This window comes from Centruroides sculpturatus, unplaced genomic scaffold (genome assembly GCF_000671375.1).
Source record: "Centruroides sculpturatus isolate CEXI.00-Female unplaced genomic scaffold, Cexi_2.0 scaffold795, whole genome shotgun sequence".
NCBI lineage: Eukaryota > Metazoa > Arthropoda > Arachnida > Scorpiones > Buthidae > Centruroides > Centruroides sculpturatus.
Genome location: NW_019385121.1, coordinates 279,340 through 307,043, shown reverse-complemented (window position 1 = coordinate 307,043; position 27,704 = coordinate 279,340). Strand labels below are relative to the sequence as shown.

Below are 27,704 nucleotides of genomic sequence, written 5' to 3'. Positions count from 1 at the left end.
TGGCTATTGTATCATTAAAAATTATTTCTTTATTTTGTACAAACAAAATAAATATATTGAAAAATATAAAAACTAAAAATTATACTTTAGAAGTTAATCTAGTATCAAAAATGTTCGATTCAGCACGACACACAGTCTTCAGAAAAACACTACAAAAAAGTGCCAGTGCTGCCAGCTAAAACACACACACCAACAAAAAAAATATTGGAGTAGCCCAAGATATAGCCAAAGATTGCAGCACCACAGCACTAGCGAAGATTTAAATTTGCCGACTGGAATGCTTTCGGTTAACCAACGTTTCGGATAACTGGCTGGATAACCGGCTTTCGGATAAAAAACGCTCTACAGTAATACCCTGAACTTACGCGATAGTGGGACCGAGCGATAACCGCGTAAGTCGGGGTATAATTTCGCAATTTGTGTAAAATCCAAGTCGGATGTATGTAAGCTAATAAATGTTCTCGTTAATCTTATCTCGTCTTTTGATTCGTTCACGGTTACAAGAAATCACACATAGAGTCTCTCTAGTCTCCATAGATATAACAAACTCAGAAATAAATAACACAAAATAAATTGTAGCTATATGTCGATTCCGCGCGGCATGTCCGAACATGTAAGCTAAACAATAGTGTGGGGGAGTGAGTAATCAAGAGTTGCGTGGCGCTCAAAGAAAAGACGAATCGACGAGATTTGAAAATCGCGTAACTCCGAGTTCGCGTAAGTCGAGGTATTACTGTACTGTATATAATTTAGAAAAATCTAGAAGAAAGAATTGGTCCTTGAAAATATTTTTAATATTCTCAGTTATGTAATTCATTTCAAATAGCTAATATGATGTTTATCTTTCAGTTATTGTTTCTTATTAAATTCTAGGCACTAATTCTAATACTGTACATAATATTTAAATTTAATACAGTTAAATAAATTTAGTTATTTTTTTCCAGATTGTCCTATTTCAGAACATATTAGAAAACAGTTAAATAGAATTAAAGCTCAATATTTAGAATCTGTATGGACAGATAAAGGAGTATCTCTTATCCCTCGTGTTTCTAGAAATGATCAGTTAGTAAATGAAAGTAAGTATTCATTAATTACAAATAATGTTATTTATTATTACAAAACAATTTTATTGTATACTGTATTATTACAGTTTTACTTTACATTGTTTTTAATTTTATTTGCTGAATATTTATAATTATTTTATTTTATATTTTTATTTTTTACTTTAAAAAATTGCTAATAAATTTATAAAAAGAAATAATCATATTACAGAAACTTTAAAAAATGTAGTATATCTCTCAATTGCAGACTTGTATTTCTTTTTCTTCTTCGTTTTTTTTTTTTTTTTTTTTTTTTTTTTTTTTTTTTTTTTTTTTTTTTTTTTTTTTTTTTTTTTTTTTTTTTTTTTTTTTTTTTTTTTTTTTTTTTTTTTTTTTTTTTTTTTTTTTTTTTTTTTTTTTTTTTTTTTTTTTTTTTTTTTTTTTTTTTTTTTTTTTTTTTTTTTTTTTTTTTTTTTTTTTTTTTTTTTTTTTTTTTTTTTTTTTTTTTTTTTTTTTTTTTTTTTTTTTTTTTTTTTTTTTTTTTTTTTTTTTTTTTTTTTTTTTTTTTTTTTTTTTTTTTTTTTTTTTTTTTTTTTTTTTTTTTTTTTTTTTTTTTTTTTTTTTTTTTTTTTTTTTTTTTTTTTTTTTTTTTTTTTTTTTTTTTTTTTTTTTTTTTTTTTTTTTTTTTTTTTTTTTTTTTTTTTTTTTTTTTTTTTTTTTTTTTTTTTTTTTTTTTTTTTTTTTTTTTTTTTTTTTTTTTTTTTTTTTTTTTTTTTTTTTTTTTTTTTTTTTTTTTTTTTTTTTTTTTTTTTTTTTTTTTTTTTTTTTTTTTTTTTTTTTTTTTTTTTTTTTTTTTTTTTTTTTTTTTTTTTTTTTTTTTTTTTTTTTTTTTTTTTTTTTTTTTTTTTTTTTTTTTTTTTTTTTTTTTTTTTTTTTTTTTTTTTTTTTTTTTTTTTTTTTTTTTTTTTTTTTTTTTTTTTTTTTTTTTTTTTTTTTTTTTTTTTTTTTTTTTTTTTTTTTTTTTTTTTTTTTTTTTTTTTTTTTTTTTTTTTTTTTTTTTTTTTTTTTTTTTTTTTTTTTTTTTTTTTTTTTTTTTTTTTTTTTTTTTTTTTTTTTTTTTTTTTTTTTTTTTTTTTTTTTTTTTTTTTTTTTTTTTTTTTTTTTTTTTTTTTTTTTTTTTTTTTTTTTTTTTTTTTTTTTTTTTTTTTTTTTTTTTTTTTTTTTTTTTTTTTTTTTTTTTTTTTTTTTTTTTTTTTTTTTTTTTTTTTTTTTTTTTTTTTTTTTTTTTTTTTTTTTTTTTTTTTTTTTTTTTTTTTTTTTTTTTTTTTTTTTTTTTTTTTTTTTTTTTTTTTTTTTTTTTTTTTTTTTTTTTTTTTTTTTTTTTTTTTTTTTTTTTTTTTTTTTTTTTTTTTTTTTTTTTTTTTTTTTTTTTTTTTTTTTTTTTTTTTTTTTTTTTTTTTTTTTTTTTTTTTTTTTTTTTTTTTTTTTTTTTTTTTTTTTTTTTTTTTTTTTTTTTTTTTTTTTTTTTTTTTTTTTTTTTTTTTTTTTTTTTTTTTTTTTTTTTTTTTTTTTTTTTTTTTTTTTTTTTTTTTTTTTTTTTTTTTTTTTTTTTTTTTTTTTTTTTTTTTTTTTTTTTTTTTTTTTTTTTTTTTTTTTTTTTTTTTTTTTTTTTTTTTTTTTTTTTTTTTTTTTTTTTTTTTTTTTTTTTTTTTTTTTTTTTTTTTTTTTTTTTTTTTTTTTTTTTTTTTTTTTTTTTTTTTTTTTTTTTTTTTTTTTTTTTTTTTTTTTTTTTTTTTTTTTTTTTTTTTTTTTTTTTTTTTTTTTTTTTTTTTTTTTTTTTTTTTTTTTTTTTTTTTTTTTTTTTTTTTTTTTTTTTTTTTTTTTTTTTTTTTTTTTTTTTTTTTTTTTTTTTTTTTTTTTTTTTTTTTTTTTTTTTTTTTTTTTTTTTTTTTTTTTTTTTTTTTTTTTTTTTTTTTTTTTTTTTTTTTTTTTTTTTTTTTTTTTTTTTTTTTTTTTTTTTTTTTTTTTTTTTTTTTTTTTTTTTTTTTTTTTTTTTTTTTTTTTTTTTTTTTTTTTTTTTTTTTTTTTTTTTTTTTTTTTTTTTTTTTTTTTTTTTTTTTTTTTTTTTTTTTTTTTTTTTTTTTTTTTTTTTTTTTTTTTTTTTTTTTTTTTTTTTTTTTTTTTTTTTTTTTTTTTTTTTTTTTTTTTTTTTTTTTTTTTTTTTTTTTTTTTTTTTTTTTTTTTTTTTTTTTTTTTTTTTTTTTTTTTTTTTTTTTTTTTTTTTTTTTTTTTTTTTTTTTTTTTTTTTTTTTTTTTTTTTTTTTTTTTTTTTTTTTTTTTTTTTTTTTTTTTTTTTTTTTTTTTTTTTTTTTTTTTTTTTTTTTTTTTTTTTTTTTTTTTTTTTTTTTTTTTTTTTTTTTTTTTTTTTTTTTTTTTTTTTTTTTTTTTTTTTTTTTTTTTTTTTTTTTTTTTTTTTTTTTTTTTTTTTTTTTTTTTTTTTTTTTTTTTTTTTTTTTTTTTTTTTTTTTTTTTTTTTTTTTTTTTTTTTTTTTTTTTTTTTTTTTTTTTTTTTTTTTTTTTTTTTTTTTTTTTTTTTTTTTTTTTTTTTTTTTTTTTTTTTTTTTTTTTTTTTTTTTTTTTTTTTTTTTTTTTTTTTTTTTTTTTTTTTTTTTTTTTTTTTTTTTTTTTTTTTTTTTTTTTTTTTTTTTTTTTTTTTTTTTTTTTTTTTTTTTTTTTTTTTTTTTTTTTTTTTTTTTTTTTTTTTTTTTTTTTTTTTTTTTTTTTTTTTTTTTTTTTTTTTTTTTTTTTTTTTTTTTTTTTTTTTTTTTTTTTTTTTTTTTTTTTTTTTTTTTTTTTTTTTTTTTTTTTTTTTTTTTTTTTTTTTTTTTTTTTTTTTTTTTTTTTTTTTTTTTTTTTTTTTTTTTTTTTTTTTTTTTTTTTTTTTTTTTTTTTTTTTTTTTTTTTTTTTTTTTTTTTTTTTTTTTTTTTTTTTTTTTTTTTTTTTTTTTTTTTTTTTTTTTTTTTTTTTTTTTTTTTTTTTTTTTTTTTTTTTTTTTTTTTTTTTTTTTTTTTTTTTTTTTTTTTTTTTTTTTTTTTTTTTTTTTTTTTTTTTTTTTTTTTTTTTTTTTTTTTTTTTTTTTTTTTTTTTTTTTTTTTTTTTTTTTTTTTTTTTTTTTTTTTTTTTTTTTTTTTTTTTTTTTTTTTTTTTTTTTTTTTTTTTTTTTTTTTTTTTTTTTTTTTTTTTTTTTTTTTTTTTTTTTTTTTTTTTTTTTTTTTTTTTTTTTTTTTTTTTTTTTTTTTTTTTTTTTTTTTTTTTTTTTTTTTTTTTTTTTTTTTTTTTTTTTTTTTTTTTTTTTTTTTTTTTTTTTTTTTTTTTTTTTTTTTTTTTTTTTTTTTTTTTTTTTTTTTTTTTTTTTTTTTTTTTTTTTTTTTTTTTTTTTTTTTTTTTTTTTTTTTTTTTTTTTTTTTTTTTTTTTTTTTTTTTTTTTTTTTTTTTTTTTTTTTTTTTTTTTTTTTTTTTTTTTTTTTTTTTTTTTTTTTTTTTTTTTTTTTTTTTTTTTTTTTTTTTTTTTTTTTTTTTTTTTTTTTTTTTTTTTTTTTTTTTTTTTTTTTTTTTTTTTTTTTTTTTTTTTTTTTTTTTTTTTTTTTTTTTTTTTTTTTTTTTTTTTTTTTTTTTTTTTTTTTTTTTTTTTTTTTTTTTTTTTTTTTTTTTTTTTTTTTTTTTTTTTTTTTTTTTTTTTTTTTTTTTTTTTTTTTTTTTTTTTTTTTTTTTTTTTTTTTTTTTTTTTTTTTTTTTTTTTTTTTTTTTTTTTTTTTTTTTTTTTTTTTTTTTTTTTTTTTTTTTTTTTTTTTTTTTTTTTTTTTTTTTTTTTTTTTTTTTTTTTTTTTTTTTTTTTTTTTTTTTTTTTTTTTTTTTTTTTTTTTTTTTTTTTTTTTTTTTTTTTTTTTTTTTTTTTTTTTTTTTTTTTTTTTTTTTTTTTTTTTTTTTTTTTTTTTTTTTTTTTTTTTTTTTTTTTTTTTTTTTTTTTTTTTTTTTTTTTTTTTTTTTTTTTTTTTTTTTTTTTTTTTTTTTTTTTTTTTTTTTTTTTTTTTTTTTTTTTTTTTTTTTTTTTTTTTTTTTTTTTTTTTTTTTTTTTTTTTTTTTTTTTTTTTTTTTTTTTTTTTTTTTTTTTTTTTTTTTTTTTTTTTTTTTTTTTTTTTTTTTTTTTTTTTTTTTTTTTTTTTTTTTTTTTTTTTTTTTTTTTTTTTTTTTTTTTTTTTTTTTTTTTTTTTTTTTTTTTTTTTTTTTTTTTTTTTTTTTTTTTTTTTTTTTTTTTTTTTTTTTTTTTTTTTTTTTTTTTTTTTTTTTTTTTTTTTTTTTTTTTTTTTTTTTTTTTTTTTTTTTTTTTTTTTTTTTTTTTTTTTTTTTTTTTTTTTTTTTTTTTTTTTTTTTTTTTTTTTTTTTTTTTTTTTTTTTTTTTTTTTTTTTTTTTTTTTTTTTTTTTTTTTTTTTTTTTTTTTTTTTTTTTTTTTTTTTTTTTTTTTTTTTTTTTTTTTTTTTTTTTTTTTTTTTTTTTTTTTTTTTTTTTTTTTTTTTTTTTTTTTTTTTTTTTTTTTTTTTTTTTTTTTTTTTTTTTTTTTTTTTTTTTTTTTTTTTTTTTTTTTTTTTTTTTTTTTTTTTTTTTTTTTTTTTTTTTTTTTTTTTTTTTTTTTTTTTTTTTTTTTTTTTTTTTTTTTTTTTTTTTTTTTTTTTTTTTTTTTTTTTTTTTTTTTTTTTTTTTTTTTTTTTTTTTTTTTTTTTTTTTTTTTTTTTTTTTTTTTTTTTTTTTTTTTTTTTTTTTTTTTTTTTTTTTTTTTTTTTTTTTTTTTTTTTTTTTTTTTTTTTTTTTTTTTTTTTTTTTTTTTTTTTTTTTTTTTTTTTTTTTTTTTTTTTTTTTTTTTTTTTTTTTTTTTTTTTTTTTTTTTTTTTTTTTTTTTTTTTTTTTTTTTTTTTTTTTTTTTTTTTTTTTTTTTTTTTTTTTTTTTTTTTTTTTTTTTTTTTTTTTTTTTTTTTTTTTTTTTTTTTTTTTTTTTTTTTTTTTTTTTTTTTTTTTTTTTTTTTTTTTTTTTTTTTTTTTTTTTTTTTTTTTTTTTTTTTTTTTTTTTTTTTTTTTTTTTTTTTTTTTTTTTTTTTTTTTTTTTTTTTTTTTTTTTTTTTTTTTTTTTTTTTTTTTTTTTTTTTTTTTTTTTTTTTTTTTTTTTTTTTTTTTTTTTTTTTTTTTTTTTTTTTTTTTTTTTTTTTTTTTTTTTTTTTTTTTTTTTTTTTTTTTTTTTTTTTTTTTTTTTTTTTTTTTTTTTTTTTTTTTTTTTTTTTTTTTTTTTTTTTTTTTTTTTTTTTTTTTTTTTTTTTTTTTTTTTTTTTTTTTTTTTTTTTTTTTTTTTTTTTTTTTTTTTTTTTTTTTTTTTTTTTTTTTTTTTTTTTTTTTTTTTTTTTTTTTTTTTTTTTTTTTTTTTTTTTTTTTTTTTTTTTTTTTTTTTTTTTTTTTTTTTTTTTTTTTTTTTTTTTTTTTTTTTTTTTTTTTTTTTTTTTTTTTTTTTTTTTTTTTTTTTTTTTTTTTTTTTTTTTTTTTTTTTTTTTTTTTTTTTTTTTTTTTTTTTTTTTTTTTTTTTTTTTTTTTTTTTTTTTTTTTTTTTTTTTTTTTTTTTTTTTTTTTTTTTTTTTTTTTTTTTTTTTTTTTTTTTTTTTTTTTTTTTTTTTTTTTTTTTTTTTTTTTTTTTTTTTTTTTTTTTTTTTTTTTTTTTTTTTTTTTTTTTTTTTTTTTTTTTTTTTTTTTTTTTTTTTTTTTTTTTTTTTTTTTTTTTTTTTTTTTTTTTTTTTTTTTTTTTTTTTTTTTTTTTTTTTTTTTTTTTTTTTTTTTTTTTTTTTTTTTTTTTTTTTTTTTTTTTTTTTTTTTTTTTTTTTTTTTTTTTTTTTTTTTTTTTTTTTTTTTTTTTTTTTTTTTTTTTTTTTTTTTTTTTTTTTTTTTTTTTTTTTTTTTTTTTTTTTTTTTTTTTTTTTTTTTTTTTTTTTTTTTTTTTTTTTTTTTTTTTTTTTTTTTTTTTTTTTTTTTTTTTTTTTTTTTTTTTTTTTTTTTTTTTTTTTTTTTTTTTTTTTTTTTTTTTTTTTTTTTTTTTTTTTTTTTTTTTTTTTTTTTTTTTTTTTTTTTTTTTTTTTTTTTTTTTTTTTTTTTTTTTTTTTTTTTTTTTTTTTTTTTTTTTTTTTTTTTTTTTTTTTTTTTTTTTTTTTTTTTTTTTTTTTTTTTTTTTTTTTTTTTTTTTTTTTTTTTTTTTTTTTTTTTTTTTTTTTTTTTTTTTTTTTTTTTTTTTTTTTTTTTTTTTTTTTTTTTTTTTTTTTTTTTTTTTTTTTTTTTTTTTTTTTTTTTTTTTTTTTTTTTTTTTTTTTTTTTTTTTTTTTTTTTTTTTTTTTTTTTTTTTTTTTTTTTTTTTTTTTTTTTTTTTTTTTTTTTTTTTTTTTTTTTTTTTTTTTTTTTTTTTTTTTTTTTTTTTTTTTTTTTTTTTTTTTTTTTTTTTTTTTTTTTTTTTTTTTTTTTTTTTTTTTTTTTTTTTTTTTTTTTTTTTTTTTTTTTTTTTTTTTTTTTTTTTTTTTTTTTTTTTTTTTTTTTTTTTTTTTTTTTTTTTTTTTTTTTTTTTTTTTTTTTTTTTTTTTTTTTTTTTTTTTTTTTTTTTTTTTTTTTTTTTTTTTTTTTTTTTTTTTTTTTTTTTTTTTTTTTTTTTTTTTTTTTTTTTTTTTTTTTTTTTTTTTTTTTTTTTTTTTTTTTTTTTTTTTTTTTTTTTTTTTTTTTTTTTTTTTTTTTTTTTTTTTTTTTTTTTTTTTTTTTTTTTTTTTTTTTTTTTTTTTTTTTTTTTTTTTTTTTTTTTTTTTTTTTTTTTTTTTTTTTTTTTTTTTTTTTTTTTTTTTTTTTTTTTTTTTTTTTTTTTTTTTTTTTTTTTTTTTTTTTTTTTTTTTTTTTTTTTTTTTTTTTTTTTTTTTTTTTTTTTTTTTTTTTTTTTTTTTTTTTTTTTTTTTTTTTTTTTTTTTTTTTTTTTTTTTTTTTTTTTTTTTTTTTTTTTTTTTTTTTTTTTTTTTTTTTTTTTTTTTTTTTTTTTTTTTTTTTTTTTTTTTTTTTTTTTTTTTTTTTTTTTTTTTTTTTTTTTTTTTTTTTTTTTTTTTTTTTTTTTTTTTTTTTTTTTTTTTTTTTTTTTTTTTTTTTTTTTTTTTTTTTTTTTTTTTTTTTTTTTTTTTTTTTTTTTTTTTTTTTTTTTTTTTTTTTTTTTTTTTTTTTTTTTTTTTTTTTTTTTTTTTTTTTTTTTTTTTTTTTTTTTTTTTTTTTTTTTTTTTTTTTTTTTTTTTTTTTTTTTTTTTTTTTTTTTTTTTTTTTTTTTTTTTTTTTTTTTTTTTTTTTTTTTTTTTTTTTTTTTTTTTTTTTTTTTTTTTTTTTTTTTTTTTTTTTTTTTTTTTTTTTTTTTTTTTTTTTTTTTTTTTTTTTTTTTTTTTTTTTTTTTTTTTTTTTTTTTTTTTTTTTTTTTTTTTTTTTTTTTTTTTTTTTTTTTTTTTTTTTTTTTTTTTTTTTTTTTTTTTTTTTTTTTTTTTTTTTTTTTTTTTTTTTTTTTTTTTTTTTTTTTTTTTTTTTTTTTTTTTTTTTTTTTTTTTTTTTTTTTTTTTTTTTTTTTTTTTTTTTTTTTTTTTTTTTTTTTTTTTTTTTTTTTTTTTTTTTTTTTTTTTTTTTTTTTTTTTTTTTTTTTTTTTTTTTTTTTTTTTTTTTTTTTTTTTTTTTTTTTTTTTTTTTTTTTTTTTTTTTTTTTTTTTTTTTTTTTTTTTTTTTTTTTTTTTTTTTTTTTTTTTTTTTTTTTTTTTTTTTTTTTTTTTTTTTTTTTTTTTTTTTTTTTTTTTTTTTTTTTTTTTTTTTTTTTTTTTTTTTTTTTTTTTTTTTTTTTTTTTTTTTTTTTTTTTTTTTTTTTTTTTTTTTTTTTTTTTTTTTTTTTTTTTTTTTTTTTTTTTTTTTTTTTTTTTTTTTTTTTTTTTTTTTTTTTTTTTTTTTTTTTTTTTTTTTTTTTTTTTTTTTTTTTTTTTTTTTTTTTTTTTTTTTTTTTTTTTTTTTTTTTTTTTTTTTTTTTTTTTTTTTTTTTTTTTTTTTTTTTTTTTTTTTTTTTTTTTTTTTTTTTTTTTTTTTTTTTTTTTTTTTTTTTTTTTTTTTTTTTTTTTTTTTTTTTTTTTTTTTTTTTTTTTTTTTTTTTTTTTTTTTTTTTTTTTTTTTTTTTTTTTTTTTTTTTTTTTTTTTTTTTTTTTTTTTTTTTTTTTTTTTTTTTTTTTTTTTTTTTTTTTTTTTTTTTTTTTTTTTTTTTTTTTTTTTTTTTTTTTTTTTTTTTTTTTTTTTTTTTTTTTTTTTTTTTTTTTNTTAAAATTTTTTTTTTTTTTTGATAAAATAAATAATATTTGCGTATGGAACTAAAGAGCCACAGCTTCACATCCAAAGAGCCACATGTGGCTTGCAAGCCGCAGGTTGCCGACCCCTGCTCTAGGCAAATCGCCCAAGTGTTACATTGCCATAACTTAATAAACAGACAGATATAACTGAATTACAGGTGATAGTTGGTGTTTTTATTGTTTTTCGATAATTTCTCATTAATGAATTGTATTGGATGTTTTTAGAAAGATGATTTCTTATTCTTTCATATTCTTAGAATCAAAGAAGAAAATAGTGTAAATTTAAGATAACAGTTTTGACATTTTCCTTAAGTCCTTTTGATTCTAAGAATTGTTAAATTTCTTTGAATATTATTTTATTTTGTAGAATATACATTTTTAAATAACAAATTTTTTATTTTTAATAGATNAAAATGGTATTCAAATGATACAATTTCTTGAAAAGTCATTTCCCATATGTAAGTGAAAATTCATTCAAGTATACAAACTTATGTAATTTTGGATTATTATTAATGCTGTTCATTTCTTTACGATTTGTTTAATGCTCTGAACATAACATTTCTGAAGATTCCAAATGTGTATTAGGTAAACCTCACTTTTAATCATAAACAATGAATCGAACTTAATTTTTTTCACATTAATTAATTAATTAACTCTGTTTATGAAAAAAAGTCATCTAAAGCTATTGAACCTTAAAATGAAAAAAAGATTATTGTAAACATTTTACACAACAAATAATTGAAATTTACCAATAAAAATACTTTCTGCCGTTTATTTTTCAAAAACTAATTCCATTTTTAGTACTTTGTACAGAAAGTAATTTTTTCATGAGAGCAGCCATATTGAATTAGCACAAAGCTCGATAACGAACTAGCTAGCACTCCGAGCTTACCAATTTCGCTAAACATGACGTCACATAGCTCTAAAGTAAATGCCAATGAGCGTGGCACTCGGATGAAAGTATACAGGCTGAGGGTGCTGATAGTAAAATTAGCTCAGAAGTAAATGCACCCTTTGTTGCATACATGACACAGGAGAAGCTGCATCATATGTAAATGGAAATACTGACACATTCGCCAACAGTAATTAAATTATAGACTAGATTTTATTTATATACACAATTCCTCTTCTGGAATTTTCCAGAAAAAACACAAACTAATGGTGTATCAGAAGGGGGTAGTTGAGATTGTAAAAGATCTAATTAATAAAGTTGAATGTTGATTAATGGTGAATGTTAACTAATGGTGAATGTTAACACATTTAATACTCTGGCCTTTCCACTTCCTTTAATATCTTTTGTAGCTTTTTTCCTTTGTCATCATGAATCATCTAGAATTTTCTGAAATCATCTGAATTTTCTGGCTGCAGTGTTGGATTTGTCATGATGGCAATAGTCTAAAAGTGTTAAAATTTCCAATGCAATGAATTCATCACTGACTAGAGTTATCAAACATCATCAGGTAGTTATTTTAATAGATTACTTTCTGTCTTGTTAATATGAAGCATGTATCTGCTTATTGTTCAATTGGTAATATTTGAAATGAGCACATTACTTTTAAAGCATTTTCTTTACTAAACATAGTGAATACAAGAAAACTTTCTTACATTATTTATTCTATACACATTTTTCTATCACTTCCTGTTCAATCGATCTTNTTTATATCATAACTAAAGATTAATTTGATTAAAATTCATTAAGCAACCTTTGTAAATTATAAAATGAAAAATGATGAATTAATATCAGCCATTTTGTTTAAAACCTTTAACGGTTGCTTGACGCTGTACGGGTTGTTAGGGGCATGTTGCTGAACAAAATTTTGTACCCATTTTTCCAGTCGTCGATAAAGCATACACTCCTACAATATTACTGGAAAAATGGGTACACAATTTTGTTCGGCAACATGCCCCTAACAATCCGTACAGCGTCAAGCAACCGTTAGAGGTTTTAAACAAAATGGCTGAAAAATGATGAATCTGAAAAATCTAAATAACTTTTATTATTAAGCAAAAAGTAAACTCTGTTACAGAATTTTGGATTGTTTAAATTACATTTGTATTAAAAATGCAATAGTAATTTAAATAAGCCAAAAATTTATATATAAAAAATATTTCTAGATTATCTGTTAATTTTAAATTCTTAGAAAATATATAAAACTGTAAATTTTTAATAATTAGTTTTTAATTTAGAACTGAAACAATGAAAAAATAAAGTAAAGTAGAACAATACAATTATTTAATAGAAATTGTTATTCTTGTTTTTGAAGATTGTTTTTGCAATTTATAAAGAAAAATTATTTTTTGATAATAAAATAGACAAATAAAACTCTACAAATAGATTACACAGTCTGCAGTGGAAAAACTGATCAACTTTTTTTATGTGATCCTTATATGCTTTTTTATGCTGAATTAAAAAATGTTACTAGTTTTTCTCTATCGCTTAAGGTTTTTCTTCAAAACCATTTTTATTGGCTAAATTAGGTAAATTTTTATTGCTTGCTTTGCATATTTCGTGCCCATATTAGTGACACGTTTCACTAGCTGTAATTTATTTATGTTGTTAAATGCATTGGGTTCAGAAGCAATGGCCACCTAGAAAACAATTACAACCTGGCATAAAGAATATTGTGAGGAGCAGCTTGGTGAATCCAGAGAAAGTGCTGCTGCCACCTCTGCATATTAAGCTGGGATTGATGAAACAGTTCATAAAGACTTTACCAAAGGATGGAAACTGCTTTTTGTATTTAAGCAAAAAGTTTCCAGCCTTGTCTGAAGAAAAACTAAAAGAAGTTGTATTTACAGGAAATTATAATATATAAGGAAATTAATATCAAACACAGAACTTCTTTCTGAAATGAATGACAAAGAACAGAATGCCTGGATTGCATTTAAGGCAATTGTTTTAAAGTTTCTAAGAAAATATAAACTAAAGATCCTGATTATAAAGAAATAGTAGAGAACTTGTTAATTAAGTACCATGAACTTGGCTGCAATATGAGCCTTAAGGTACACTTTCTGAATTAACACTTGGATTACTTCCCTGAAAATCTAGGGACTGTAAGTGAAGAACAGAATGAAAGATTCCATCAGGACATTAAGGAGATGGAAAGAAGATATCAGGGAAGATGGGATGTCAGTATGATGGTGAATTACTGTTGGATGACATCTCAGATGCAGAACATAAGAGAAAGTCCACAAAATGCAGTGTTAGGGCAAAAAAAAAATCAGAACTGATAAGTACCAAAGCTAATTAGTGGCTTATGTTGTATTTTTGTGCCCATATATGTTAATAATAAAATGAAATTGGTAATTTTTTTTCTGTTAAAATAAATTAAAACTCTATATACTCTTTATACGTATGTATATAATACATTTTTATGAATTTTTGACAAAATTTTGTAGTCTTTGTATCAAAATGTTACATGATGGAAACATTTGAGAGATTGTTTTTAGTCGTTTCCATAGTTGTTAGTAAAAATCACATCTCAAAGTCCAAACAGTTTTTCTTTAGTTGAAGTTTATAGACCTGTGTTATTGTTATCTTGAAAATATTACTAAAACAATAAACTGTTTTACTGAAACTTACTTTATTAATAAGTTTTTTCTCTTACTTATGGCAGCCAAGTTTATTGTCAGAAGATAGCTTAGTAGTTGTCAAAACAATCTAAAAATGTTGAAACTCATCCTTTACTATCCTACCTCTGCCATGAAAATTATTTAACATCTTCCATTCACCCATGCCCACTAGTGGCCAAGCAGTTCTGTTCCCTGAACACTGGTAGTTTGGTCACGGGTTTGTGCCTTGCCAGGATGGACTGGCCACATGGAGTTTTCTGTTTTCTTCACATCTTTAATGGCTAAATAGTGGCCAGTTATGCTTAAAAAGACTTCCTGGAAGGCATCCGCCTAGGCAGATTGCCCAAGTGTTCTGTTGCCTTAACTAACACACCATTCGCCCACAAATGCAACATTTATTATTCACTGTTGGAGAACAGCATTTTCATATCAGCAAAAGACTGACTATAAGCTAAAGATATCAACTGATACAAATCACCTATGTTAGTAAATCCTAGAAAGCTGATTCACTTGTGCATCTTCTGACAATGGGCTTGGTTGCCCAAAAAAACATGAGAAAAACTTGTTAATAAAGTGAACTTCAGTAGAGCAGTTTATTGTTTTTGTTATATTTTTAATGAACCTGGAGTTATTTTCAAATAAATTATTTTTGTCTTGTTTTCATATTATTACCAATATAAATGTTAATTGTTTAACTCTAAACTATTGTTTTTAATTTTTTTGGTAACCTATAGGTATAGGTATAGGTATACTATATACTTACTTCATACCATGTCAGATTTTTGGATATGACCAGATATTACAATATTTTCTCTTTTCAATTCTCAGTAGAAGATTGTGTTTGAATTTATAATGATCTTTCTCATATATACATCTCTTTTGTAACATTTCTAGATTAGTATTATAAACAGTTTGTTGTATTAATAATTGTTGATGTGCAAGTAATAACTGAGAAAATTCACTAAGAAGTTGGTTTAAGTTTTCCATGTTTGCACAATACACAGTGATTTAAAGCAAAAAGTTAAAAGTACTTCAAACATTTTCCACCAGATGACTACTCTTATTAATGAAAACAACGTATAAATATATATATATGAAATTGACACTAAAGAACATTATGTTAAAGTATTTTCTTGCATAATTAAATAATTTAATTTTGCCATATCTGAAGCAGATATAATTGTAAGGGTGTATGGTTTTTGTTGTTGCCGCCTGATACTGAGTTTGCCAGGAAACCGAATCCAAGAAGGGTGTGTGGGTATAAACCACATTTGTGAATGTCAATGGATTCAGACTTGAGACACCTTTACAAATTCCCATTTATTGTTACAAAAAGTTGTCGCTTACATATTTAATTCTTATTCTTCCACTCCTGTTGATTGTCCCACAAAAACATACTTGGGCTTCAGGTCAACAGTCTGTAAGTCCTGTACAATGTTTGGATGGCACCGGGACCAGGATGATGATGTTGACAAGATGAGCAAAGGGGTCACTTAATCCTTTTATTGCCAGACATTTTGTTCTTGCATTTGCTATGGATGACTCCTGGGTTTTCAAATTATGAAGTCCAGGATTGAAGTGAATTTGTGAAGTTGACTGGAAGTTGTGGGGCCAATGAAATGTGGTTAAGGAAGAACAGTTGGAGAAGTGCACTACATCCTTGAGATGTGGGTTTGTACAGAATTTATCCATAAACTGAACAGTTTAATTGGTCTTGAATCTTTCTCTTCCTTCCCCAATTAATTCCTTTTTTGTCTCAAGGTAGAACTAGACCCAATCAGGACACAAAAAAGGTTGAACAAAGATATTTGCTCAACCTTTCTTACTTTTTTAAAAACCACATCTTGCTCTCGAATGATGGGATGTTTAAATGAACCTTGGAACTTTTGCTCATATTTCTATAAATTTTGTTTTCTCTCATCAAAAATTTCTATTAGACATCTCATGATATTTCTTTATTGATCAAAATATTTTATAGCAATTTGAGTTTGCCATAATTTTGTCAAATTCATGAGTGTCAAAGCCAAAGTTCGTCTTTCTGATCTGACACATGAACTCAGATCATCCAAGACTTACATCTGTAGTTTTTTTTTTTTATCTTTGCAATGTGTTTATCTTACAAAATTCTTTTTAAACAAAATTTAGTGTGTGGTTTGGACCTTGTCCAGAACTTCACATAGTTTCTAACCTAAATAAAAAGTTTCTACTTATAAANATCGCTATTAACCTACTTTGCATTGAATTTTCCTCCATGTTAAGCCTATCAAATTTTTTTTTTTAAATAATAATTGTCGCTATTGCATCGTTAAAAATTATTTCTTTATTTTGCACAAACAAAATACAGTACTGTACTGTACATTGAAAAATGTAAAACAAAAAGAAAATATACAATATTTGGGTTACATATTTTGCATAAAGTAGGCCTATACACTAGAAAAAGAAGTCCAAAATTTTCTTTTGCTTCACAGCTGACACTCGTTTTTTTGCTGCTAAATCTTGCACATGTTTTAAAAACAGCAATTGGATAGTGTCACATTCTTCCTGCTGTTCTAACCACTTCATAGCTGTCTCAAGGCCGTGAAAATCTTCCTCACTGGATGGTCCTTTTTCAGCACGGTTGTCGTCACTAGGTTCTTCTTCATCGTCGCAAGGGTCTTGGTTGTCAATGACACTGGCAATGATTTCATCGTCCGACAATATTTGATAGCCAGGGTCATCGGCATCACATTTGAGCCAGTCTTGAATGTTTTCATTGTCGCATTCTTCAAATCCATAACATTCTTTAATCAGCCCACACAGATGTGATACAAATTGGTTGTTTGGTAGTTCTTCAGGTGCTATGATAGACTCATCTGATGGTAGGAGCTTATTCAAGCTGTTACTAGTGTAGTGTTCTTGACAGTAGCCCAAGCATCTGCTGCCATGTACAGTACATAGCAAGTTAATTTCAGTGTACACTTGCTGAATTGTTTTTTCACATTCTTCTCCAAGCATTAACATACGCAGCAATGCCTTTCTGTAATTTCATTTGAAGCTTTCAATGACCCCTTGGTCCATCGGTTGGAGGATGGAAGTAATGTTGGGAGGCAAGAATACAATTTTAAACTTTCCGTTTTCTCTTTCCAGTAAAATGTTTGAGGGATGACTTGGGGCATTATCAATCAACAACAAAACCTTTCCAGTATTCCCAGTTCTAAGCTGATGCTTTTTGACTTCAGGGATAAATACATTGTCATACCATTCTATAAAAATGCTTGCATCCATCCATGAATTCTTTTGATTTTTGTAGATGACTGGCAATTTTTTTATTCCCTTAAAGCACCGTGGATTTTTAGACTTTCCTACTATTAGCAAAGGTAGCCTGTGCGTTCCAGTAATATTTCCACATACCATAACAGTAATGCGTGATTTGCTTGCCTTAAAACCAGGTGCTGACATTTCATTCTTAGAAACTAGGGTTTTTGTTGGCATTTTCTTCCAGTACAAACCAGTTTCATCTGCATTGTAGACATTGGGTTTTTTGTAACCATCCTTATCAATCATGTTTTTAAAAGACTTTTTGAAACATTCAGCTGATTCAGTATCAGCCGACAATTTTTCACCCTGGATGTCCAATTCCTCAATTCCATGCCTAGATTTGAAATGCATAAGCCAGCCATTACTCGCTTGAAAATCAGCGTTACCCCCTAATTTCTTGTTCATTTGAAGAGCTTTTTCACAAATCAAAGGGCCACTTATTGGTTGTCCTTGGCTACGTACCTGCATGAACCAAGTGTAAACTGCAGTGTCCAAATCCTTGTTTTCTGCCATTTTCATTGTTTTTCTGTGCAAGCTTCCATCCTCACTGTCAAGTACACTCGCAAATTTTTTAATGGCATCACTGTTCTTTTTAATGTCTGTTATTGTGGTTTTTCCAACTCCATATTCCCGAGCTAAGCTTGAAGCACCACTTTTCAACTGACCTATTATTTTAAGTTTATCGGAAACACTGAGAACAATGTGTTTATGTTTAGTCGCCATTGCGAACGATACAACTACAGCACGATCTGTTACAAGTGTGAAATTCACAGATCCAAAATTTATATCACCAATGAAAACGGATTCCAATTCAACACGACACACAGTCCTGAGAAAAATCCACACAAAACAAACAACCTGTGGTGATTTTTATTAACTGTGAATGAATCAAAAGGCAAGATAAGCCCTTCCTCCCCATTGACGAGTTATTATGTCAAGTTTACATAGCGTTACATAAAAATCTTTCCTTTAGACCCTTCGGGAAATTTTTAAAAAAAATTTTTGGATGTTTTTTAAGTCTCCAAATTTTTGCAAAAATTTTTTTCCCACGGAAAAAATTTTATCACAATTTTAATCTACCTTTAATGACGCATGATTAACACTTAATTGTTTTTTATGGGATTTTGATATCAAATTTCATTCATCATTCTAAAGTTCTAGTGCATGTATTTTACTTCGGTAAAGTTATTTAAAGCTACTTTCTGATATAAAAAACGACCTCCAATAGTTTTTTAATTTTTTAATTAATAGATTTTATTATATATAAGTTTAATTAAATCGGGGATCGGAAATCGCAATAAAAATTTTAATTTTTGAAAAATATTTAAAAATATACAGCCAGCTAGTATTCACCCTACTATAAACTCTTTGCCTCCTGTAAGTTTTATGAGAATGTTCCGGGAAATCCAACATCAGCTATTCTCAAGGTCATCCAGCTGTAAACACAATGACTCATCAGTGTCAAATTTCGCAGAGAGGCGAGACAATGGAAAATAAAGTTTGAAGCTTTTTCTTCAAAAATAAAGCATTTTTTTTTTCAGTTTTAAGTATTTTTTATGTTTAATTATAATGTAATTAAAAATTGATCAGAGAGGAAACGGTTAACAAGAACATTTATTAGCTTGCGCACATCCGGCTTGGATCTTACACACAAGATATCTGCTATCGTGAACAATTGATGAAATAAAAGTGTATATTTATCAGAGAATAGACAAAGACTCAGTTTGTAAACAATTTACCTTTTGTATATACAACTGACACTCGATCTATAGTGGTCTTTCAATGACCAGACATAAAAAATGAACAGATGACACTTAACTTAAGCGTGGTTTACAAAACTAATATGATTAATCTTAACACAACCACTCATAATTAAAAAATTAAGCCTCGTTTAAATACTGGCCTCCCTTTCATGGTCAAGCCAGTGTAGCCAGCTAAAACATGCAAAAATTTAACAAAAATAATATTAAAGTAGCCAAGACATAGCCAAATATTGTAGCGCCACATCACTAGCGGACATTTGANAAATACTGGCCTCCCTTTCATGGTCAAGCCAGTGTAGCCAGCTAAAACATGCAAAAATTTAACAAAAATAATATTAAAGTAGCCAAGACATAGCCAAATATTGTAGCGCCACATCACTAGCGGACATTTGAATTTGCCGACTAGAATGCGGTCAGTTAATCACGGGTCGGATAATCGATGCTCTACTGTATTATAAAAGTATTTATGTAATGACAAAATCTTTGTTTATTTGCAGTTATTCAATATAAATTAAAAGTACTGCAAAACTGGATGAGATTACAATAAAAGAACAAACTATCACCTGTAAACCTGATTTCATTATTTTTCTTCAACATTCTTTAATGCATACAACCACCAGCACATGTTTAATGATTCTCTTATTTAAATTTTGTTTTTTGAATTTTATTCTATGTAACATTTCACTACCTGAAGATGGCTTTTAAAAACAGTTGAAAACATTTGTTCATAAATTAAATTTGTTTGTTTTAACTGAATTACCCCACCAGTGGCCAAGCAGTTCCATTCCCTGAACATAGGGAGTTCAGTTGTGAGTTGACACCTTGCCAGGATGAGTTGGCCACATGGAGTTCATCAGGTTTTCTCCATATCTGTAATGCCTGAATAGGGGCCAGTTACCCTTAAACGACTTCCCGGAAGGCATCCTCTAGGCCAGGGGTCGGCAACCTTTTGAGTCGGAAGAGCCAAAATTACAATTTACAAAATTTCAAAGTTTTTAAAGAGCCGTAAAATTTTCTCTTATCAACAATAAATAGTACTCGCATAAATAAAGTTTTTTGATAAAAAAACTAATCTATTTATTCATAAGAAAAAATATCTATTTATTCATATATAAGTAGTGTTTTTCACAACAAATTAGATAATAGAAACATCCGACGACGGCGTCATTCGAGAGCTTCCGACGGACTGACGACAGTGACGACGCGTGTCACGGGGGAGGGGTGCGGTGAAAAGCGATTACAAGTGGCTGAGAGATAGAATCAGTGCCTAATCCTCGTTAATCGATTCAGAACGATTTTTTAATTTTTTTTTTTTTTTGATAAAATAAATAATATTTGCGTATGGAACTAAAGAGCCACAGCTTCACATCCAAAGAGCCACATGTGGCTTGCAAGCCGCAGGTTGCCGACCCCTGCTCTAGGCAAATCGCCCAAGTGTTACATTGCCATAACTTAATAAACAGACAGATATAACTGAATTACAGGTGATAGTTGGTGTTTTTATTGTTTTTCGATAATTTCTCATTAATGAATTGTATTGGATGTTTTTAGAAAGATGATTTCTTATTCTTTCATATTCTTAGAATCAAAGAAGAAAATAGTGTAAATTTAAGAAAACAGTTTTGACATTTTCCTTAAGTCCTTTTGATTCTAAGAATTGTTAAATTTCTTTGAATATTATTTTATTTTGTAGAATATACATTTTTAAATAACAAATTTTTTATTTTTAATAGATTTTTAAAAAATTTAATTTTTAATATTAACAGATATTTGCATTGCCTGTGATACAAGTTGCACAGATATAGTAATTCAACATCCATTAATTGAAGGTGGCTTATGTAAACATTGTAGAGATGAAATTAAAGAAACTATGTTTGCTTATGGTGATGATGGAACAAATGTGAGTAAATTCATATAATTTGTAAATTATTTGATATTTAAATTCAAATATTTAAAATTTTTAAACTAAAAAATGTTTTAATTTTATTTAGGCCTACTGTGTCATATGTGGCCAAGCTGGAGAATTATTGATCTGTGATAATCATGAATGCAATAGGTAACATTTTAACAAAATTATTTTTAATGATAATGTTTTAAGAATTAGAAAACTAAGAAAATATTCTATTATAATTTTCCACAACATAAACTTATATTTAAATTTGATAATTACATTATATAATTGAAATCTTCTATCCATCAATGTTTTATATATCTGTATAGGTGTTAAGTGATCTTAAATTTTAAGTATTTGTAATTTTATTTTTGATATTTAATTATGAAATTTTTTTATTTTAATGTTTAATGTTTAGAAAAAGTTGCTTATTTTTAAATCATAACTAAAGATTAATTTGATTAAAATTCATTAAGCAACCTTTGTAAATTATAAAATGAAAAATGATGAATTAATATCAGCCATTTTGTTTAAAACCTTTAACGGTTGCTTGACGCTGTACGGGTTGTTAGGGGCATGTTGCTGAACAAAATTTTGTACCCATTTTTCCAGTCGTCGATAAAGCATACACTCCTACAATATTACTGGAAAAATGGGTACACAATTTTGTTCGGCAACATGCCCCTAACAATCCGTACAGCGTCAAGCAACCGTTAGAGGTTTTAAACAAAATGGCTGAAAAATGATGAATCTGAAAAATCTAAATAACTTTTATTATTAAGCAAAAAGTAAACTCTGTTACAGAATTTTGGATTGTTTAAATTACATTTGTATTAAAAATGCAATAGTAATTTAAATAAGCCAAAAATTTATATATAAAAAATATTTCTAGATTATCTGTTAATTTTAAATTCTTAGAAAATATATAAAACTGTAAATTTTTAATAATTAGTTTTTAATTTAGAACTGAAACAATGAAAAAATAAAGTAAAGTAGAACAATACAATTATTTAATAGAAATTGTTATTCTTGTTTTTGAAGATTGTTTTTGCAATTTATAAAGAAAAATTATTTTTTGATAATAAAATAGACAAATAAAACTCTACAAATAGATTACACAGTCTGCAGTGGAAAAACTGATCAACTTTTTTTATGTGATCCTTATATGCTTTTTTATGCTGAATTAAAAAATGTTACTAGTTTTTCTCTATCGCTTAAGGTTTTTCTTCAAAACCATTTTTATTGGCTAAATTAGGTAAATTTTTATTGCTTGCTTTGCATATTTCGTGCCCATATTAGTGACACGTTTCACTAGCTGTAATTTATTTATGTTGTTAAATGCATTGGGTTCAGAAGCAATGGCCACCTAGAAAACAATTACAACCTGGCATAAAGAATATTGTGAGGAGCAGCTTGGTGAATCCAGAGAAAGTGCTGCTGACACCTCTGCATATTAAGCTGGGATTGATGAAACAGTTCATAAAGACTTTACCAAAGGATGGAAACTGCTTTTTGTATTTAAGCAAAAAGTTTCCAGCCTTGTCTGAAGAAAAACTAAAAGAAGTTGTATTTACAGGAAATTATAATATATAAGGAAATTAATATCAAACACAGAACTTCTTTCTGAAATGAATGACAAAGAACAGAATGCCTGGATTGCATTTAAGGCAATTGTTTTAAAGTTTCTAAGAAAATATAAACTAAAGATCCTGATTATAAAGAAATAGTAGAGAACTTGTTAATTAAGTACCATGAACTTGGCTGCAATATGAGCCTTAAGGTACACTTTCTGAATTAACACTTGGATTACTTCCCTGAAAATCTAGGGACTGTAAGTGAAGAACAGAATGAAAGATTCCATCAGGACATTAAGGAGATGGAAAGAAGATATCAGGGAAGATGGGATGTCAGTATGATGGTGAATTACTGTTGGATGACATCTCAGATGCAGAACATAAGAGAAAGTCCACAAAATGCAGTGTTAGGGCAAAAAAAAAATCAGAACTGATAAGTACCAAAGCTAATTAGTGGCTTATGTTGTATTTTTGTGCCCATATATGTTAATAATAAAATGAAATTGGTAATTTTTTTTCTGTTAAAATAAATTAAAACTCTATATACTCTTTATACATATGTATATAATACATTTTTATGAATTTTTGACAAAATTTTGTAGTCTTTGTATCAAAATGTTACATGATGGAAACATTTGAGAGATTGTTTTTAGTCGTTTCCATAGTTGTTAGTAAAAATCACATCTCAAAGTCCAAACAGTTTTTCTTTAGTTGAAGTTTATAGACCTGTGTTATTGTTATCTTGAAAATATTACTAAAACAATAAACTGTTTTACTGAAACTTACTTTATTAATAAGTTTTTTCTCTTACTTATGGCAGCCAAGTTTATTGTCAGAAGATAGCTTAGTAGTTGTCAAAACAATCTAAAAATGTTGAAACTCATCCTTTACTATCCTACCTCTGCCATGAAAATTATTTAACATCTTCCATTCACCCATGCCCACTAGTGGCCAAGCAGTTCTGTTCCCTGAACACTGGTAGTTTGGTCACGGGTTTGTGCCTTGCCAGGATGGACTGGCCACATGGAGTTTTCTGTTTTCTTCACATCTTTAATGGCTAAATAGTGGCCAGTTATGCTTAAAAAGACTTCCTGGAAGGCATCCGCCTAGGCAGATTGCCCAAGTGTTCTGTTGCCTTAACTAACACACCATTCGCCCACAAATGCAACATTTATTATTCACTGTTGGAGAACAGCATTTTCATATCAGCAAAAGACTGACTATAAGCTAAAGATATCAACTGATACAAATCACCTATGTTAGTAAATCCTAGAAAGCTGATTCACTTGTGCATCTTCTGACAATGGGCTTGGTTGCCCAAAAAAACATGAGAAAAACTTGTTAATAAAGTGAACTTCAGTAGAGCAGTTTATTGTTTTTGTTATATTTTTAATGAACCTGGAGTTATTTTCAAATAAATTATTTTTGTCTTGTTTTCATATTATTACCAATATAAATGTTAATTGTTTAACTCTAAACTATTGTTTTTAATTTTTTTGGTAACCTATAGGTATAGGTATAGGTATACTATATACTTACTTCATACCATGTCAGATTTTTGGATATGACCAGATATTACAATATTTTCTCTTTTCAATTCTCAGTAGAAGATTGTGTTTGAATTTATAATGATCTTTCTCATATATACATCTCTTTTGTAACATTTCTAGATTAGTATTATAAACAGTTTGTTGTATTAATAATTGTTGATGTGCAAGTAATAACTGAGAAAATTCACTAAGAAGTTGGTTTAAGTTTTCCATGTTTGCACAATACACAGTGATTTAAAGCAAAAAGTTAAAAGTACTTCAAACATTTTCCACCAGATGACTACTCTTATTAATGAAAACAACGTATAAATATATATATATGAAATTGACACTAAAGAACATTATGTTAAAGTATTTTCTTGCATAATTAAATAATTTAATTTTGCCATATCTGAAGCAGATATAATTGTAAGGGTGTATGGTTTTTGTTGTTGCCGCCTGATACTGAGTTTGCCAGGAAACCGAATCCAAGAAGGGTGTGTGGGTATAAACCACATTTGTGAATGTCAATGGATTCAGACTTGAGACACCTTTACAAATTCCCATTTATTGTTACAAAAAGTTGTCGCTTACATATTTAATTCTTATTCTTCCACTCCTGTTGATTGTCCCACAAAAACATACTTGGGCTTCAGGTCAACAGTCTGTAAGTCCTGTACAATGTTTGGATGGCACCGGGACCAGGATGATGATGTTGACAAGATGAGCAAAGGGGTCACTTAATCCTTTTATTGCCAGACATTTTGTTCTTGCATTTGCTATGGATGACTCCTGGGTTTTCAAATTATGAAGTCCAGGATTGAAGTGAATTTGTGAAGTTGACTGGAAGTTGTGGGGCCAATGAAATGTGGTTAAGGAAGAACAGTTGGAGAAGTGCACTACATCCTTGAGATGTGGGTTTGTACAGAATTTATCCATAAACTGAACAGTTTAATTGGTCTTGAATCTTTCTCTTCCTTCCCCAATTAATTCCTTTTTTGTCTCAAGGTAGAACTAGACCCAATCAGGACACAAAAAAGGTTGAACAAAGATATTTGCTCAACCTTTCTTACTTTTTTAAAAACCACATCTTGCTCTCGAATGATGGGATGTTTAAATGAACCTTGGAACTTTTGCTCATATTTCTATAAATTTTGTTTTCTCTCATCAAAAATTTCTATTAGACATCTCATGATATTTCTTTATTGATCAAAATATTTTATAGCAATTTGAGTTTGCCATAATTTTGTCAAATTCATGAGTGTCAAAGCCAAAGTTCGTCTTTCTGATCTGACACATGAACTCAGATCATCCAAGACTTACATCTGTAGTTTTTTTTTTTTATCTTTGCAATGTGTTTATCTTACAAAATTCTTTTTAAACAAAATTTAGTGTGTGGTTTGGACCTTGTCCAGAACTTCACATAGTTTCTAACCTAAATAAAAAGTTTCTACTTATAAATTTTTAATCTTTATTTTATTTTAGAATTTTATTTATTTTATCATTTAGAGATTAAGTATCATTTAACTTACAATAATTGTAATAGTCTGTGAAATGAATTTGCAAAATATCTGTTTTAATTAAAATTAATTTTTAATGCATATAAAATATTTATTTAAATTGAATATTTTTATGTAAAATTTTTATAGATGCTATTGCACAGGATGTATTGAAGTACTCGTTTCACCTGGTGCACATATAAAAGTAAGATTTTAACATCTTTAAAACATTTCATATATAAATATATTTTATTATCAGCCTTAAAATAAAATAAAATAAAATATTTCAACAAAATTAAGGATAAATTAAGAAAATTAAATGAATTTAAATTCTCAAGTTTTGAAATATGCCAGTTGTTAATTAATATAGAATTCTGTCACTAGAAGACAATTTATCAATGAAAATAAAATGAAAATGATTAAAAATAAAATTTTAATAAAAATTTTTTAGAATTATTTCTGAAAAGAATAATTAGCAGGAAAAAATATTAATAATAACATTTCTTTCTAACTACAATGTAAATTAAATAAAATTTCAAAAACTAACTTTAGCCTTTATCATATTTTGTTTTTGGCTTATACAATCAATAATATTACTTATATTAATTTGAACTTTTTAGAATATTAGTTCAAAAACAAGATCTCATTTTATACTTCATTTATCGCTTTTAAAATATTTTTAAAATGTGATAAATAAATTAAATAATTTTTAAAATATTTTTAAATATAAAAAGACATGTTCTCTCTAATATAAAAAGAAAATTTTTCTTATCACATGCTTAAGTTTATTTGAAAAATTATTTTTTTTACTAATGACTGAATTATCCATTGAAAGGCAGAATAACTTAATTATTAAAATATTTTGGTGATGCGTTAAATTTAAATAATAATAGTACTAAGATGGTTTTATATCTGCAGAAAAAAATTCTTATTTATAATTTTTAATTTATTCTCAAAGCTATATTATATTGAATTTTTTATTTTATTCTCATAATTTATGGTTTATTCATGAATAAATAGCTTATCTATATAATGATTGTTATTATAATTGTTTATAATTCGCTTTTAAAATTGCTGCTACAAGTATGAAAGAATTAGCAATAAAAATTTACAGTCATTAATTTTAAATCGCAAGGATAGTTTAGTAACTTTTAGGTACAGAATTATAAACTCAAGTTCTATCTTACAGCTAATAAGATTGTTTTTATATATCAAAATTCTATATTATGTTAATATATTATGTTAATATGTTGTTTATAATTTTATTATGAAAAACTTACATTTAGTAATATTAAAAACTATACATTATAGGTTCGAGAAACTAATCCATGGCTCTGTTACATGTGTTCAGAATATGATTCTGAACAAAATGGATTAATTAGAAAAAAGGATAATTGGCAACAAAACATAATGTATTTATTTCGACACAACCAAAGTATAAATTTACCACCAAATATGGATGATTACAAAGAAAAAAAAGCTATTCGAGTTCTTTCTCTATTTGATGGAATTGGAACAGGTAAATCTTCAGAATTAAAAAATTAAAAGTATTTATTTTTCAATGTCTTGAAATCACAATATAGTAAACTCCTGCTAACTTAGACTTTGCACAACTCAGATTTATTTGAAAAATTGTACTGTAATTTTAAATTTCTTTATGATATAAAAATTATAATTAACAAGTAATTATAATGAAATTTGAGTATTATAAGTAATTATAAAGAGTATTTTTGATAACTAGAAGACTGTGGTACCATGCCTTATATTTCTGTAATCAGTAAGTCATCAAAGACTCTATATTGCTGTATACTGTACTGTCATGAAACTTTTTGAGCTAATTTCCTGTAATAGTAAATTCAGCAGTATAATCTACTATAGCCCAGAAAAACTTCTTTATAAAGCTGATTGTAATAACTACTGTAACCTATATTGTAATAAATACTGTAACCTATATCCACATTCTTGTTTTCCATGCCCATTGGGGAAAACATCTTACTATCTCAGACTTTCGTAAACTTGGACAATATTCACTCTCTACTAGTCTGAGTTAATAGGAGTTTACTGTAATATATAATAGTTTTTTTATTATCATAAGCATTTGTATATAATATAGGAAGTGTAAAATTTTATTTTGTCTGATAACCTGAGAGTTAAAACTTGCCACCCACAAACAGTGATGACTTAGAGTTGAACAGTATCTTCAAACAAGATTATTTCACAAACTGAGCCCAAAAATGTTTATTCAACACATTAACTCACTGAAGAAAAGGTATACAACATATATATCCACAAAGTTAACAAGACATATTACCGTGTTTCCCCGAAAATAAGACAGTGTCTTATATTAATTTTTGCTCTGAAAAATGTGCTAGGTTTTTCAGGGAATGTCTTATTTTCAGGGAATGTCTTATTTTTTCCAGGAAGAAGAATTCACATTTATTATTGAACAAAAAAATTCCCAAGTCGAACTTAGACGAGAGTGACGTATATCCGGCATGTCGAACTGTTGCCTTTTTATAGCGTCAACATCGGACTCGATGACCAATTAGTGCTTACTGAACCGTAGCACTATGCAAATGTCATGTGAGGACCAGAAATTTAGTGTTTTAAACTATAATTTTTTTTTTAATAAACTTTATAAAGACGGAACGAGAAAACAGAAAATTAAAAGAGAAAAAGGAAAAATAAAATCAATAAAAACCTTGATTCCCACGAGTTAGGTTCCTTGTTGAGATGAGTACATTTCTGTGTCACGATTGTGTCACCCGTCCCCTCATTGGACCAAGAAGATCGTCATCGCTGACGAAATCGGAGAAAAGTTCGAAAATGAGGACGTGATATAAAAGGGCCAGGCATGATGAGAAAGGGGGTGGAAGTTATTATTGGTATCTGTGTGTGCGCTCCGATCGTCTACCTCCCGCCGAGAATCCGAACCTCCTCCTCCTCTACAAGACTAAAAGACCTGAACTTAACTGAAATTTTTCTACTCACCTAAAAAGAACTGTTCACCTAAAAGGAACTGTTGGACCTTTTGTGCTGATTTTGGACTTGAGCTCCTACAACCTAAGGTATTTATCCTGCCCGCGCACTATTGTACGTTCTCTCTCTCCGCGTAA

At 21.5% G+C, this 27,704-nt stretch overlaps 2 protein-coding genes across 2 annotated transcripts in view; one reads left to right on the top strand and one right to left on the bottom strand.

Moving 5' to 3' along the window:
• Window positions 1-27,704, top strand: part of LOC111635051 (DNA (cytosine-5)-methyltransferase 3A-like) — a 151,585-nt gene that overhangs the window by 24,694 nt on the left and 99,187 nt on the right. The window contains exons 5-10 of the mRNA XM_023379901.1: window positions 945-1,076; window positions 9,870-9,920; window positions 19,847-19,995; window positions 20,087-20,151; window positions 24,739-24,793; window positions 25,900-26,107. Coding sequence (XP_023235669.1) covers window positions 945-1,076; window positions 9,870-9,920; window positions 19,847-19,995; window positions 20,087-20,151; window positions 24,739-24,793; window positions 25,900-26,107 — 660 coding nt within the window. The remainder of the gene's footprint in view (window positions 1-944; window positions 1,077-9,869; window positions 9,921-19,846; window positions 19,996-20,086; window positions 20,152-24,738; window positions 24,794-25,899; window positions 26,108-27,704) is intronic.
• LOC111635055 (jerky protein homolog-like) lies at window positions 16,029-17,055 on the bottom strand. The gene has a single exon (XM_023379906.1). It carries the CDS (start codon window positions 17,053-17,055, stop codon window positions 16,060-16,062), a length of 996 nt encoding a protein of 331 aa, XP_023235674.1. The 3' UTR covers window positions 16,029-16,059.